Source organism: Zootoca vivipara, chromosome 2 (genome assembly GCF_965207765.1).
Source record: "Zootoca vivipara chromosome 2, rZooViv2.hap1.1, whole genome shotgun sequence".
NCBI lineage: Eukaryota > Metazoa > Chordata > Lepidosauria > Squamata > Lacertidae > Zootoca > Zootoca vivipara.
The window spans coordinates 120113061-120129541 of record NC_142584.1 but is presented as its reverse complement, the minus strand read 5'-3'; the positions used below and the strand labels follow the sequence as shown (position 1 = coordinate 120129541).

Genomic DNA, 16481 nt, shown 5'->3' with positions numbered 1-16481 from the left:
CCTCAGCCCTGTAAAGCATTTGGGCAATGATCTTTGACACATAAATTTTAATGTCTGGATTGATTGACGGCTCCCACCCTTCAAATGGAAAATACCAGTATAGTTGCCCAGTTGAGTGGGCAGGTAATAACTTGATTGAATTCAGATGTATTGAAGTATTGTTGGAGGTAAAGACTCAAAAGGTTTATCTACAAAACCTCATTGAATTAGGTTCCAAAATTTGAATTAATTCCCTTCAATAAGAGCCCAAACCCAAAGATTTCCAACTATTTTCATAATGTTCCATTTTTTAAAATCTTTTTCATAATGTTCCATTTTTAAAATCCTTTTCATAATGTACCACTTTCTCTCTCTCACTGTTGCAGTTATAAAAGAGAAGTGGCATCATCTGATCAGGCAAACTGAACCAGTATCTGAAGAAGTGTGCATGCACACGAAAGCTCATACCAAAATAAAAACTTAGTTGGTCTTTAAAGTGCTACTGAAGGAATTTTTTTATTTTCCATGTGTTTATGTTAGCTATTTTTGAGTTATTTAGAGTGATGCAGTGGTTTCATCCTCAAACTTCAGTGATGAAGTAGACTCCACATACAAGACTTGAAGATTAACATTTACTTCTCAGGGTGACAACAACTGAGCAATTTGTACTATTCATCTATATTAAGCCTAAAGCAATGTGAGCTTGAGCCCAAGAGAGGGTTTAGTCTTTTTGCTTTGTGTATTTCATATTTTGAGTCCTGGCTCCCTTGACCAATTTCCTTCTTTCTGTGGCTCCCCTGTGGGTCTGAGGAGCCCAGTTATGTCCCCCCTTTTTGAACACCCCTTAGCCTCCTCTCCCCTCTCCTTGAGAGTCCTCTGGGCAGCTGCTGCTGCATTCTCTGGGCTGCCCCCGCCCCCAAAAGAGGTACCTCCTCACACTGCCCCACAGGGGCCTGGGAAGAAGGTGCTCCCAGTCTTAGTGGCCCAACAGAGACTGGCCAAAGGTGAACGTGACGTCAACATCTTACCTTGGGAGGCAGCAGTGGCAGCAGCGGGTGCTGCTGGGCCTGCATGGCAGAAAGGCTCCCCTTCAGCACCGGGCACTCAGCTCCCAAGCAGGCCTTGCACACAACAAGCACAAGAAAGGCCAGGATGGTGCCTGCCTGGCTCCCACTTGTCTGTCCATTCCCAACCACAAGGACTGGTGGATTGGCTGGATGAGCTACCTTGACTGCTTGCTTGCTTGCTTGCTTGCTTGCTTGCTTGCTTGCTTGCTTGCTTGCTCTGAGGACGCCTCAGCTCCTGGTACCCAGTACCCCCTGGCCAGCCCAAGAAGCACCATTCACCAACACAGCTTGCAGCCAGGGCTGTTGCAAAAAACAGCCTTTGGGAGGCAGAGACACAAGGGGAGGGAGGGAGGGGAAGAAGACTAGAGGCCAGTGTTGCCTGCCGCACCCCTGAGCATAAAATTATTATTATTATTATTATTATTATTATTATTATTATTATTATTATTATTTATATCCCACCCATCTGGCTGGGTTTCCCCAGCCACTCTGGGCGGCTTCCAACAGAAAAATGAAATAAAATAATTCATTAAACATTAAAAGCCTCCCTAAACAGGGCTGCCTTCAGATGTCTTCTAAAAACCTGGTAGCTGTTTTTCTCTTTGACATCCGATGGGAGGGCATTCCACAGGGCAGGCACCACCACCGAGAAGGCCCTCTGCCTGGTTCCCTGCAACTTGGCTTCTCGCAACGACGGAACCGCCAGAAGGCCCTCGGTACTGGACCTCAGTGTCCGGGCAGAACGATGGGGGTGGAGATGCTCCTTCAGGTATACTGGAGGTATCATTCAAGGCACCCCAGGGTGCCAAGGCACGCTGGTTGAAAACCACTGTTTTAGGGAACCCTCTGATATTAACATTTGGGCCTCTGTGGTTTGCAAAATCTCTCTTCAGTGGGGACAATCTCTTCAAGGAGCCTCTGGAGAAGGTTCTGGTGGAGACCAGGGGCTAACGGAAGGCTCTCCAGAGTGCCAGGAAGGACCGCAAGAAGGGAAAACCAGTGTTCCTTTCACTCCTCCTGATACTCCTGCAGCCACAGGACATCAAATTACTTTCTCTCCTGCTGGGACAAACCAGAGAGGTTCCCGCACACCAGCTGGTAGTGGCTTAATTTCCAGATTAAACAAAGGCCCCAAGAAGGGAAGGAGCTCCCCCTTAACTACCAATAAGAGGCAGACTACGGCACTTTGCCCAGGTGTGGGCAGAGAGGACCTTGGGCAGATGGGTCAACTGAAAGATCTCTTGGGATTACTCCTTAGAGGTTTCAAATAAGCCAAGGGAGATGTTTGTGGGTATGCGCCCCCATCCAATATAACAGACAAACACAAGGCTGACATGAAGCCAATAGGAGACCTGAGAAGCATAAGGGCAATTGAGCTCATCTCACACAAGGAGCAGGATTGGTTCTGTTATCACCATGTTGAGCACTGAGCTTTCCTTTTGGGTGATGACAGAGGCAAAGTAGGGGTTGAGCAATTCCACCTTCTCTGTATCACCCAATAGCATTTCTTCATACTCTTCTTTCATTATTTCCCGATTCCCTGGTGGCCTGCTGGAATGTAGAGTTAACCAGGGCTATTGACTGTTTGGCTCTGAAGCGCCCTCTCCAATTGCATGGAGCCCGGACAGCCCCGTGGTTTTCCATGGATCTGAGGGCAATGAAACAATCGCTGAGACGGCTAGAGCGCCGCTCACTCTGAATCAGACCGAACACGGGTTAGAGCTCAATGTCGAGCCTACCAAGTGGTGGTAGCGACGGCGAAGAATACTTTCTTCACCGCCTCTATTGCATCTGCAGAAAACAGCAGCAGGAGACTCTTTCAGGTGGTTCACAGTTTAGTGGAACCACCTGCTCCATCGGGGCCCAGTTCGGGCTGCATGATCTCCTGCAACGAAGTTATCTGCAAACGAAGTTTTTTTGCAGATAAAGTTGCTCAGATTCGGAAAGAGGTAGACTCCACCATGGGAGCAGGGCCGGGGCAGGAGAGTGCTAGAGTCCTGTCTAGTTCAGTTGCGTGGGATCAATTTCAATCTGTTACCTCCAAGGATGTGGACAGGCTGCTTGGACAAGTGAAACCAACCACCTGTCTCTCCTTGATCCTTGCCCATCCTGGCTTATAGAAGCTAGCCAGGAACGGCTGGGCGATGGGCTTTGCGGGTTGGTGAATGCTTCTCTCTGTGAGGGAGCCTTCCCAGACCCACTGAAAGAGGCGGTTATTAAACCGCTTCTTAAAAAACCATCTTTAGATGCGGCCAATATGGCCAACTATCGCCCAGTCTCAAATCTTCCATTCTTGGGCAAGGTGATTGAGTGAGTGGTTGCTGAACAACTCCAAGCACGCCTGGAAGATGTGGACCATTTGGATCCCTTCCAATTCAGGCCTCATCATGGGACTGAAACAGCCTTGGTCACACTGGTTGATCTCCAGTGGGCTAGGGACAAAGGTGAAAGCTGTTTCCTATTTCTGTTGGATCTCTCAGCGACTTTCATACCATCGATCATGACAACCTTGAGGACCTCTAGGGGAGCTTGGAACTGGGGGCACTGTTATACAGTGGTTCCGCTCCTTCCTCCTGGGCCGTGTTCAGAAAGTGGTGGTGGGGGATGAGTGTTCAGACCCCTGGGCTCTCACTTGTGGGGTGCCTCAGGGTTCTGTCCTCTCCCCCATGCTTTTTAACATCTACATGCAGCCGCTGGGAGAGATCACCAGGGGGTTTGGGCTGAGTGTTCATCAGTATGCGGATGATACCCAGCTCTACCTCTGTTTCAAATCAGAACCAGTGAAGGCGGTAAAGATCCGGTGTGAGTGCCTGGAGGCGGTTGGAGGATGGATGGCGGCTAACAGATTGAATCCTGACAAGACAGAAGTACTGTTTGTGGGGGACAGGAGGCGGGCAGGTGTGGAGGACTCCCTGGTCCTGAATGGGGTAACTGTGCCCCTGAAGGACCAGGTGCGCAGCCTGGGAGTCATCTTGGCGCATTTCTGTGTCCAGGGCAGCTGTCTATCCGCTCCATCTGGTATGCAGACTGAGACCCTACCTGCCCGCAGACTGTCTCGCCAGAGTGGTGCATGCTCTAGTTATCTCCCGCTTGGACTACTGCAATGCACTCTATGTGGAGCTACCTTTGAAGGTGACCCAGAAACTACAACTCATCCAGAATGTGGCAGCTAGACTGGTGACTGGGAGTGGCCGCCGAGACCACATAACACCGGTCTTATCTACATTGGCTCCCAGTACATTTCCGAGCACAGTTCAAAGTGTTGGTGCTGATTAATGTTTAATAGATTATTTCATTTTTCTGTTGGAAGCCACCCAGAGTGGCTGGGGAAACCCAGCCAGATGGGCGGGGTATAAATAATAAATTATTATTATTATTATTATTATTATTATTATTATTATTATTTCTTCCATTTCTTATTATACACACCCTTCTTAAATCTTAGCTCATTTGTAAACACGGTGCAAGCTTGCTGAGTTGGTGCCCAGAAGGTGGCAATATCGACAGCCCATCTCTCCTTTAAAGAGAATAATTCTGATATGCACCCACAATGACTGGTTATCTCCACAATTGCCAGAAGGGATTTTTCTCTCTTAGATCAAAGTATATCCAATTTGTAGGATCGCTATATATGTGTGTGAAAAGCAAGCAAGATTAAGGCTACTGATAGAGCTGTTTTAAGCATCCTTTGCTGTGCTTCTTAGTGCCCTAAAAGCTGGCACTCAAGATCGTTTCAGTAATAGGACAAACTGAAGAGCTGGTGGGATTGTGACACTTTATTTAGAATAAAATAGGGTTGCCGCTGCCGCCCCTTGTCTTTGAACACCCTGCCCCAAAGAGAAGTGCCTCCCAGAGGCAGCATTCGCCCGCAGAGCTTGTACCCAGGGCAAACAAACAGCTGTGCAAGCCTTTGGGAGGCAGAGATATGAGAGGGAGGGAGGGAGGGAGGGAGGGAGGGGGGAAGGAAGGAAGGAAGGAAGGAAGGAAGGAAGGAAGGAAGGAAGGAAGGAAGGAAGGAAGGAAGGAAGGAAGGAAGGAAGGAAGAGGGACCGAGGCCAGTGTTGCGTGTAGCACCCCTGACCGTCCTTCAAGGCAGACTGGTTGAAAACCACTATCCTAGATGGAAAGATGGAGGGCACAAGGAGAAGGGGATGACAGAGGATGAGATGGTTGGACACTGTTCTCAAAGCTACGAACATGAGTCTGGCCAAACTGCGGGAGGCAGTGGAAGACAGGAGTGCCTGGCGTGCTCTGGTCCATGGGGGCACGAAGAGTCGGACATGACTAAACAACTAAACAACAACAACAGGAGTCTGGCCACAACAACAGGAGTCTGGCCAAGCCTTCTCTCCTGACGAACTCCAACCTTCTATGCAGGAAGGAGATTGCCTCTACAGGCTCCCAAGGGAAAGATTCTCCCACCTCCTGTCTCTGCCCTCAGATGGTGCTTTTTGAGCTTGGGGGGGGCGCAAAATGAAGAGAAATAATGATAATAATTTATTTTTTTCTTTATTTCATAAAATTCCTGCATGAAACTGCTTGATTATAAAAAGAAGCAGCACCACAACCTCAAAGCGGTACATGAAAAAGATAAAATTATAAATAAGAAAAACTAACAAAAATAATGTGAAAATTTCCAAAAGTTTATATTACAATAGACTGAAAGCAGGTCAAAACTCACATTAAGCATCTGGGTAGACTTGTCTAAACAAGCTTGAGCAGTCACTGAAAAGAGCACAGTACCTCATGTCACGAGGCAGTGAGTCCTTGTACAGTGGTACCTCTGGTTGCGAACAGGATCCATTCCGGATCCCGAAGCACCGCGTCTGCTCACGTGCATGACGCAATTTGGCGTTTCTGCACGTGCGCCAACCCTAGAAGTAACCCGTTCCGGGACTTCCGGCTTTGGCGCATCCGTTTTCTGAAAAGACGTAACCCGCATCGGACATAACATGAGGTATGACTGTATCATAAAACAATTTCAGGCACTAGTTACAGGTAGGTAGCTGTGTTGGTCTGACGCAGTAAAAAATAAATAAATAAAATCCTTCCAGTAACACCTTAGAGACCAACTAAGTTTGTCATAGGTATGAGCTTTCGTGTGCATGCACACTTCACAAGATTATTGTTTCTACACTTTGGTTTATTCTGTTCTGGTTCTTCCATGTCTAGTAAAGACTTCAGTTGCTAAAGAAGTGCTGTTCACACTGAATGAATCTAGATTGTTTCTCCACCTGTGGATTACGGTCTTTTGTGTGAAGGAAGTTTGCTGCTCATATTTCATTCACTTAGAGTTAGTTACCTGGTGGAGTTCTCAGGTGCAAAGTCAGGCCACCAATCCCATTGAAACTCATTCCACACTCCATACTTTTCCTTGGCGTGGGGTTTTTTATGTAAAGTAAGGAAACCCCCATTATGGAAGTGCTTTCCACAATCTAGGCATTCATACAGTTTCTCCTGTATGGGTTCTTTATTGAACAGTAAGTGCAATCAGATTGATTATATTCTCTGCAGCCAAAGATGGAGAAGCTCTATACAGTCAGCAAAAACAAGACCTGGAGCTGACTGTAACTCAGATCATCAGCTTCTTATAGCAAAATTCCAGCTTAAACTGAAGAAAGTAGGAAAAACCACTGGGCCAGTAAGATACAATCTAAATCAAATCCCTTATGAATACACAGTGGAAGTGAGGAACAGGTTTAAGGATTTAGATTTGGTGGACAGAGTGCCTGAAGAACTATGGATGGAGGCTCGTAACATTATACAGGAAGCAGCAACGAAAACCATCCCAAGGAAAAGGAAATGCAAGAAAGCAAAATGGCTGTCCAACGAGGCCTTACAAATAGCGGAGGAGAGGAGGCAAGCAAAATGCAAGGGAGATAGGGAAAGATACAGGAAACTGAATGCAGATTTCCAAAAAAAAGCAAGGAGAGACAAGAGGGTCTTCTTAAATGAGCAATGCAAAGAAATAGAGGAAAACAATAGAATGGGGAAAACCAGAGATCTGTTCAAGAAAATTGGAGATATGAAAGGAACATTTCGTACAAAGATTACCATAATAAAGGACAAAAGTGGTAAGGACCTAACAGAAGCAGAAGACATCAAGAAGAGGTGGCAAGAATACACAGAGCAATTATACCAGAAAGATATGGAGGTCTCGTACACCTCAGGTAGTGTGGTTGCTGACCTTGAGCCAGACATCTTGGAGAGTGAAGTCAAATGGGCCTTAGAAAGCATTGCTAATAACAAGTGATGATATTCCAGCTGAACTATTTAAAATTTTAAAAGATGATGCTGTTAAGGTGCTACACCCAATATGCCAGCAAGTTTGGAAAACTCAGCAATGGCCAGAGGATTGGAGAAGATCAGTCTACATCCCAATTCCAAAGAAGGGCAGTGCCAAAGAATGCTCCAACTACCGCACAATTGCGCTCATTTCACACGCTAGCAAGGTTATGCTTAAAATTCTACAAGGCAGGCTTAGGCAGTATGTGGACCGAGAACTCCCAGAAGTGCAAGCTGGATTTCGAAGGGGCAGAGGAACCAGAGACCAAATAGCAAACATGCGCTGGATTATGGAGAAAGCTAGAGAGTTCCAGAAAAACGTCTACTTCTGCTTCATTGACTATGCAAAAGCCTTTGACTGTGTCGACCACAGCAAACCATGGCAAGTTCTTAAAGAAATGGGAGTGCCTGATCACCTCATCTGTCTCCTGAGAAATCTCTATGTGGGACAAGAAGCTACAGTTAGAACTGGATATGGAACAACTGATTGGTTCAAAATTGGGAAAGGAGTACGACAAGGTTGTATATTGTCTCCCTGCTTATTTAACTTATATGCAGAATTCATCATGCGAAAGGCTGGACTAGATGAATCCCAAGCCGGAATTAAGATTGCTGGAAGAAATATCAACAACCTCAGATATGCAGGAGGAATTAAAGAACCTTTTAATGAGGGTGAATGAGGAGAGCGCAAAATATGGTCTGAAGCTCAACATCAAAAAAACCAAGATCATGGCCACTGGTCCCATCACCTCCTGGCAAATAGAAGGGGAAGAAATGGGAGACAGTGAGAGATTTTACTTTCTTGGGCTCCTTGATCACTGCAGATGGTGACAGCAGTCACAAAATTAAAAGACGCCTGCTTCTTGGGAGAAAAGCAATGACAAACCTAGACAGCATCTTAAAAAGCAGAGACATCACCTTGCCAACAAAGGTCCGTATAGTTAAAGCTATGGTTTTCCCAGTAGTGATGTATGGAAGTGAGAGCTGGACCATAAAGAAGGCTGATCGCCAAAGAATTGATGCTTTTGAATTATGGTGCTGGAGGAGACTCTTGAGAGTCCCATGGACTGCAAGAAGATCAAACCTATCCATTCTTAAGGAAATCAGCCCTGAGTGCTCACTGGAAGGACAGATCGTGAAGCTGAGGCTCCAATACTTTGGCCACCTCATGAGAAGAGAAGAATCCTTGGAAAAGACCTTGATGTTGGGAAAGATGGAGGGCACTAGGAGAAGGGGACGACAGAGGACGAGATGGTTGGACAGTGTTCTCGAAGCTACGAACATGAGTTTGACCAAACTGCGGGAGGCAGTGGAAGACAGGAGTGCCTGGCGTGCTATGGTCCATGGTGTCACGAAGAGTCGGACACGACTAAACGACTAAACAACAACAAGTGCACTCCTACAACTGAAGCTCTTTCCACACTCCACACATTTATGCAGTTTCTTCCATGTTTTTTGAGGTACTGTAAAGTGAGATGGTGATATAATAATAATATTAATAATAATAATAATAAATTCTTTATACCCCGCCCATCTGGCTGGGTTTCCCCAGCCACTCTGGGCGGCTTCCAACCAAATACAGTGGTACCTCTACTTACGAATAACTCTACTTACAAATGTTTCTACTTACGAACGGAGCTCTGTCCGCCATCTTGGATGCAGTTTAGATAGGATTTTTTTCTACTTACGAATTTTTAGATAGGGTTACGAATTTTTTCTCCCAATGCATTCCTATGGGATTCGACTTACAAATGTTTTCGACTAACGAATGTGCGTTCGGAACGTATTAAATTCATAAGTAGAGGTACCACTGTATTAAAAACAGTACAGCATCAAACATTAAAAACTTCCCTAAACAGGGCCGCCTTCAGTTGTCTTCTAAAAGTAAAATAGTTACTTATTGCCTTGACATCTGCTGGGAGGGCGTTCCACAGGGCAGGTGCCACTACCGAGAAGGCCCTCTGTCTGGTTCCCTGCAACTTGGCTTCTCGCAATGAGGGAATCGCCAGAAGGCCCTCGGTGCTGGATCTCAGTGTCTGGGCTGAATGGTGGTGGTGGAGACGCTCCTTCAGGTATACAGGACCGAGGCCTGATAGACTGAAGCTCTTTCCACATACCATACATTTAACACAAAAATAAAGAAATCCTTCCAGTAGCACCTTAGAGACCAACTAAGTTTGTCATAGGTATGAGCTTTCATGTGCATGCACACATTTAAGCAGTCTTTCGCCTGTAAGGGTTCTTCGATGTGCAGTGGGTTCTTTGATGTAAAGTAAGGTGGTGGTTCAGGCTGAAACTCTTTGCACACACCATACATTGAAACGGTTTCTCCCCTGTGTGGGTTCTTCGATGCACAATAAGGTTTCCGTTCTGGCTGAAGCTCTTTCCACACTCCATACATTTAAATGGTTTCTCCCTGGTGTGAGTTCTTTGATGTAAAGTAAGGTTTCCGCTCTGACTGAAGCTTTTTCCACACACCACACATTTAAATGATTTATCTGCTGTGTGGGTTCTTTGATGTGCAGTAAGGCTTCCGCTCTGGCTGAAGCTCTTTCCACATGCCATACATTTAAATGGTTTCTCCCCAGTGTGAATTCTTTGATGTGCAGTAAGGTTTCCACTCTGACTGAAGCTCTTTCCACACTCCGTGCATTTAAATGGCTTCTCCCCGGTGTGGGTTTTTTGATGTAAAGTAAGGACACTCCTAATACGGAAGCGCTTTCCACAATCTATGCATTCATATGGTTTCTCCCCTGTGTGGATTCGTTGATGTTCTGTAAGTGCACTCCTACAAGTGAAACTCTTTCCGCACTTCATGCATATATGCAGTTTCTCCCCTGTGTGGGTTTTTTGAGGTACAGTGAGATTGTGATAGAGACTGAAGCTCTTTCCGCACACCATAGTTTTTAATGGCTTCTCCCCTGTGTGGGTTTTTTGATGTGCAATAAGGCTTCCACTCTGGCTGAAGCTCTTTCCACATTCTATACACTTAAATGGTTTTTCCCCTGTGTGGGTTCTTTGGTGTGCAATAAAGTTCCCACTCTGGCTGAAGCTCTTTCCACACTCCATGCATTTGAACGGTTTATCCCCTCTGTGGATTTTTTTATGCTTGACAAGGTTACCAGCACTACTTAAGCTCTTTCCACACTCCATGCATTGAAACGCTTTCTCCCCTGTTTCTGTTATTTGATGTAAACTAACACTTCCAGTCTGATTGAAGCTCTTTCCACACTCCACACTGCTACTTCCTGTGAATTCTTCCTGTGGATTCAGTGATACATGGATATCAGTGTCCTGCATGGTAAGGGATTTGGTTTTCCAGTTCTTCAACACATTTTCTACATGCTTTTCAGGTGATCGTTGATTTACAAATGTCTCCTTCTGTGCTTCATGCCCCACATTTTCTATAGACACCACAGATGGCTCCCCATAATTCTCAGTCTTCTGCCCATTACCTGTTTTGAGGCAGAAAAAGAAATTGTCATTCAAATTGCAAAGCAGAGACTCTCATTATGGATTGAGCACAGTTCTCTGCTTCTCTGAGTTTACCATTTTCAAGCATGGCCCGCTCCTTCCTTCCCTGCCCAGCTGAATATGAAGTTAGCTTCTGAATATGCTTCTGAATACGAATATGTTGTCTCAAGACAAAAACACAGGTCCCTTCCCACTCCTCCTCAAACTTGCTGAGCTGTGTCTGCTCATCTCTCCCCTTCCTCAGAGCCCCATCCAACTGGATCTTATCCTTCAACCCAAATGATGAAATACAAAATAGCCAGACACTCCTAGTGCTACTACTGCCATGGCTCTGTTCCCAAAAGCAGGGAAAGGCAAGATCTTAACTCTCCTGCTGAGGGATAGCAGAGGGGACACCTGGACTCAACAGAACCCCCCTTGTCCCCGTGGCACGACAGAGGAGATTTTAATTTGGGGTGCATCTCAGCACATGGAAGGGAAACCTCAGCCTGGAGGCCGTCTCTGCTCTTTAGAAGAAGACCCTGTGTTGGCAACAGTTTGTAGTTTGAGAGTGGCTTGCCTGTATACTGTGGGGCCAGAGGCATTTACAACTAATGTAAATGTGACTTTTGGACAGGAGCAGAGCTTCCAAACACCCTTCTCTGTCCTCCATCCAGGAAAGGAAAAAGTGCCATCAGATTTGAAGGAAGACAAAAAACACTCTAGGAAGATGTGAAGCAGGTCTGGTCAGGGGTCAAGGCCTGGGGAGAAGAGAGTCCCAAGGGCCAGGTGGAGAGGTTTGATATTCTGTTGGGAGCCGCCCAGAGTGGCTGGGGTATAAATTATTTATTAATTTATATTTATATTACTGGAGCAAAAAGGGCCCCATGACACAACTAAGTGCACACCTGTTGAGGTTTCCCCTTCTTTGGGGTTCTGGAGGAATGGATCTTGTCCTTCTTCCCAACAGGAACTGAGGTCTGATTCTGCCAAGGAAAGAGTTAATATTAGCTACTTTTGGCCACAAAACACCCAGCCCTTTCAAGTCAATCTGTATTTTTGACTGCAAAGGCAAAGAGGAGGGATTGCCATATGCAGATCCTATAAAGACATGCAACATGCGTAAGAGAGGGCCTTGTGGTTCCCACTGCCTCAAGGTGTGTGTGTGTGTGTGTGTGTGTGTGAGAGAGAGAGAGAGAGAGAGAGAGAGAGAGAGAGAGAGAGAGAATATATGGATGCTGCTTCAGAGAGCAAAGCTGCAAATACACAAATAGAGGGACCCAGCAGGCTATTCATAAATTATTCCTACTCTGCATGAATAAATGACACAAAAGAGTGGATTCACACCTCCAACATCTAGCAGTCCAGAGGCATAAAAATGTTTCCTTACCTAGAGAGGCCACCATCTCATAATTCTCCTCCATGACTTCCTTGTGCAGAGCTCTTTGGCCTGGATCCAGCAGAGCCCACTCCTCCTCTGTGAAAAACACAGCCACCTCCTCAAAGGTCAAGAGGGCCTGGAAGAAGATGAGGAAGAAGAAGAAGAAGAAGAAGAAAAGATAATTTTGTAAAGGTCCCTTCCTTACTTGGCACACAAGCAAGCGTAAACTGGGCCACTTCTGGGACTCCCTCACCTGTTGCCAGGATGCACTTCAAAGCAGGGAACAACTCTTTGATGTGAACAATGGAGAAATACAGATTCATTTAGGGTGGGAGACATTTACACAGATAGCATACCTTTAACTGGCGAACAAATATTAAGCAAAGCTAGACAACATCTGGAACTGGCTAAATGTGCCTCAAATTACACATTTTCTAACAAACCAAACAGTTACTCCACATGCCTCTAGTCTAGACCCTAGACCCTTACCTCAAAGTTGAAATTCTAATTACAAATACCAAGCCAAAATCCAAACACATATTATCAAAAAATTAAATGGTGGAAACAAAACATCTTATGTAACCCCAACTTTGGTATTGTTAATTTTTTTATTTTTTTAAAGAGATAATAATGCCAATTTTGAGCTTTAAAGAACACATCACCTTTGTTTTAGTAGCTGCTCGACAAATCATTGATCAAAATTGGAAATCTCTGGAATACTTGCAGTTATCACAATGGAAACAGACAATCTGGATGATTGCACTTTCAGAAAAACTGACAAAGGTAGCTCAAGCATTAGCTGGAATAAGCCATGAGGGTGACACTGTTGTGACACTTACGTTATGTTATCCCACAGAGACACACATTGGGGGGATGCTTTGATGGAGAGTTGTTTTAATATGTTTGTTATGTTCAACATTTTGGAAAAAACAAAACTTATACAATACATATATATTTAAAGGGAGGGGAAGAAGCAGGGACTGCAAGTGAGAGACAGACAACAGGAAGAATGTCAAACTTTACACAAAAGCTTTAGAAAACCATGTCTTTGTCTTTAGGGGACATTTAGCCTGGGTTTGCCCAGTCACTCAGGTTTTTGAGGTTTTAGGATCATTCATATCCAAAACCTTTTAATGAGGTTTCATGGAAAAGCTGCCTCTATGGGAAGCAGAAGGTGGTTGGCAGGAGATTCCCCCTCTTCTCCCTGCAAACATAAATTCCCTTGCTCCCCCCAAAAGCTCCATTTCCCCATTTGCTTTCTGAGAAGGGCCCAGGTTCAATCCCTGACAGAGGCAACAAAGGAGACCCCCCCCCTCCCAAAAAACTCATCATGTGAATGAAGGTTGCACAGTATTACATTCCTCCCCCCCCAACCCCATGGGACAGGCACCCCCAAACTGCGGCTCTCCATATGTTTTGGCCTACAACTCCCATGATCTCTAGCTAACAGGACCAGTGGTCGGGGAAGATGGGAATTGTAGTCCAAAACATCTGGAGGGCCAAAGTTTGGGGATGCCTGCCATGGGAGAAAAGATCCCTCATTATTACACCTGTTTACAAAGGGAGGCAGGGCTGTGTCTGAGGGTGCCCCCCCCCTTTATAACAGCCTCTCAGAGCAGTCTGGTGTCGCTAGGCCCGTTTTGCTAGAGGGATTTTGAGCAGCACCTTACGACAACCCTAAAGGGTAGTCCAGTGTCATTATTATGGATAGCGGCTTTTTTTTTTTAAGGCAGGGTCCTGCAAGTTGGGCTATGCTATTAGGGGAGGGGTGGTTAGCTCAATGGCAGAGCAGCTGCCTCGCATGCAGAAGGATGTGCCCGGTTCAATTCTACGATTCCTCAGGGCCAGCCTTACCATTGGGCAGCCTCAGGTGGTTTCCTCAGAGGGCAGGATCCAGGGAAGACGCAGAATGGAGGCGAAGCCTGTCTCTCCCCTGGAGAGGAGCAGCAGCAGCAGCCGGGGCGGAAGAAGATGAATGACCAAGACGCAACAGCTTCAATGGGCTTCCAGCTTCCGGCTCCCCTGATTGGTTCGCCGCCGCCTCTCGGTTCTCTTCTGATTGGTTCTCTTTTTACCAGGTGTCCATTCATTGTGCGTTCCCTCCCTGCAGCAGCAACGCGGAGTCACTTTTCGCTTTGTAGAGACGCGGGTACTGTATTATGATGTTGTTTTTTTAAGCGCTTACTCAGAAGTAAGTTGATGCTATTTCGCTTCCAGGTAAGTGCATGAGCGTAAAAGCCTGACTTGGGATGCATGTCTCGCCGCTGGTCCCAATAAAGGGAGAATTACTCGCACTTCTTAGCATTCTTCTGGTTATGGATATCCTTTTCCAATATTATTTCATTCCAAATTATATTCCAAACTGTGTCAGAAATATTTCATTTTGTTTTAGTTGAGATCCCTGCATTGCAGGGGGTTGGACTAGATGACACTTGGGGACCTTTCTGGTTCTAACTCCTCCAGTTAATTGGGGCGGGGGAGGGGCAGTTTCTCAACGAAGCCCTAAGAACAGGAGGGCAAAAGGCAGCTCCCCCACAGGCAGGAGCTGCTCTATGGCTGGGCAGTCTCCAGGCGGGGCGGGAAGGTGTCAATGGACGAGAAAGGAAATCAGGAAGGGGAGGGCTGATTGCCAGAGAGGACAAAGAGGTAAAGATGCAGAGTGGTGGAAGGGCAAATAGTGGGTCTGGTGACTTCTGTTTAGTTGTTGTTGTTGTTTAGTCGTTTAGTCGTGTCCGACTCTTCGTGACCCCATGGACCATAGCACGCCAGGCACTCCTGTCTTGCACTGCCTCCCGCAGTTTGGTCAAACTCATGTTCGTAGCTTCGAGAACACTGTCCAACCATCTTGTCCTCTGTCGTCCCCTTCTCCTAGTGCCCTCAATCTTTCCCAACATCAGGGTCTTTTCCAAGGATTCTTCTCTTCTCATGAGGTGGCCAAAGTATTGGAGCCTCAGCTTCACGATCCGTCCTTCCAGGGAGCACTCAGGGCTGATTTCCTTAAGAATGGATAGGTTTGATCTTCTTGCAGTCCATGGGACTCTCAAGAGTCTCCTCCAGCACCATAATTCAAAAGCATCAATTCTTCGGCGATCAGCCTTCTTTATGGTCCAACTCTCACATAAAGACCCAGGTGGCGCTGTGGGTTAAACTACAGAGCCTAGGGTTTGCCGATCAGAAGGTCAGCGTTTCGAATCCCTGCAACGGGGTGAGCTCCCGTTGCTCGGTCCCAGCTCCTGCCCACCTAGCAGTTCGAAAGCACATCAAAGTGCAAGTAGATAAATAGGGACCCCCTCCGTACATGCCCCTTCAGCCAGCATCGTGTTACACAAGCGCCACCAGATCACAGGGAGACCTTTCCCCAAATAGAGATGGGTTTTCCCTTTCCCTTTCCAGTTTAATGACTGCCTCTTTCAGTGGTGCTGGGAAGACTCCCTCACAGAGGGAAGCATTCATCACCCCGCAGAGCCCATCACCCAGACATTCCTGGCTCGCTTTTATTAGCCAGGATGGGCAAGGATCAAGGAGACAGGTGGTTGGTTTCACTCGTCTGCGCAGCCTGTCCACATCCTCGGAGGTAACAGATTGGAATTGATCCCATGCAACTTGACTAGACAGGACTCTAGCACTCTCCCGCCCTGGCCCTGCTTCCATGGTGGAGTCTACCTCTTTACGAATCTGAGTGACTTTATCTGCAAAAAAAACTTTGCAAAATCATTGCAGGTGATCTTGGGGGCCTTATTAGGCCCCAATGGCTCAGATGGTTCCATTAAAGTATGAACCACCTGTCTCCTGCTGCTGTTTTCTGCAAATGCAATTGAGGCGGCGAAGAAGGTCCGCTTCACCATCGCTATCGCCACTTGGTAGGCTCAACGTTGAGCTCTAACCCGTGTCCAGTCTGATTCAGAGTTTTCCGCCCTGGGGCTCTAGCCATCTCAACAATTGTTTCATTGCCCTCAGCTCTGGGCAAAACCACGGGGCTTTCTGGGTTCCATGCAATTGGAGAGGGCGCCAGACAGTTGATAGCCCTGGTTAACTCGACATTCCAGCGGGCCATCAGGGAATCAGCTGAAAGGCCATCTACATGGGATAATACACCCCCTACCACTCTCTGGAAACCATTTGGATCCAACTCAGTCCGACCTTCCTGCAGAGGGGAAGGGTCATGGAGAAGTCCAGTTGCACCAAGAAGTGATATGTCCATGGCACTTCTTTTGTGTCATTTTTACTTAATGTCAAATCACCCACGAAATCACCCACGTCAATAGAGTTGAACACCAGTTCTAAGGCATGTCTGCGACTATGAGTTGAACCAAACT

At 46.4% G+C, this 16481-nt stretch overlaps 1 protein-coding gene across 1 annotated transcript; it reads right to left on the bottom strand.

Annotated features, from left to right (window-relative positions):
• Positions 1 to 5536: 5536 nt before the first annotated feature.
• LOC118081292 (uncharacterized) lies at positions 5537 to 14102 on the bottom strand. The gene is made up of 4 exons (XM_035107730.3): positions 14020 to 14102; positions 12175 to 12301; positions 11693 to 11770; positions 5537 to 10786 (listed from the first exon to the last, which is right to left on the bottom strand). The coding sequence occupies exons 1-4, from the start codon at positions 14020 to 14022 to the stop codon at positions 9546 to 9548; spliced, it is 1449 nt and encodes a 482-aa protein (XP_034963621.1). The 5' UTR covers positions 14023 to 14102; the 3' UTR covers positions 5537 to 9545.
• Between the last annotated feature and the right edge of the window lie 2379 nt (positions 14103 to 16481).

Excerpts from the sequence above, each read along its gene's own strand:
- LOC118081292 (XM_035107730.3), bottom strand. Across the intron at positions 11,771-12,174 it reads TGAGATGGTGGCCTCTCTAG|AATCAGACCTCAGTTCCTGT; the intron begins GTAAGGAAACAT and ends TTTCCTTGGCAG. Across the intron at positions 10,787-11,692 it reads AGAAGGGGAAACCTCAACAG|GTAATGGGCAGAAGACTGAG; the intron begins GTGTGCACTTAG and ends GCCTCAAAACAG.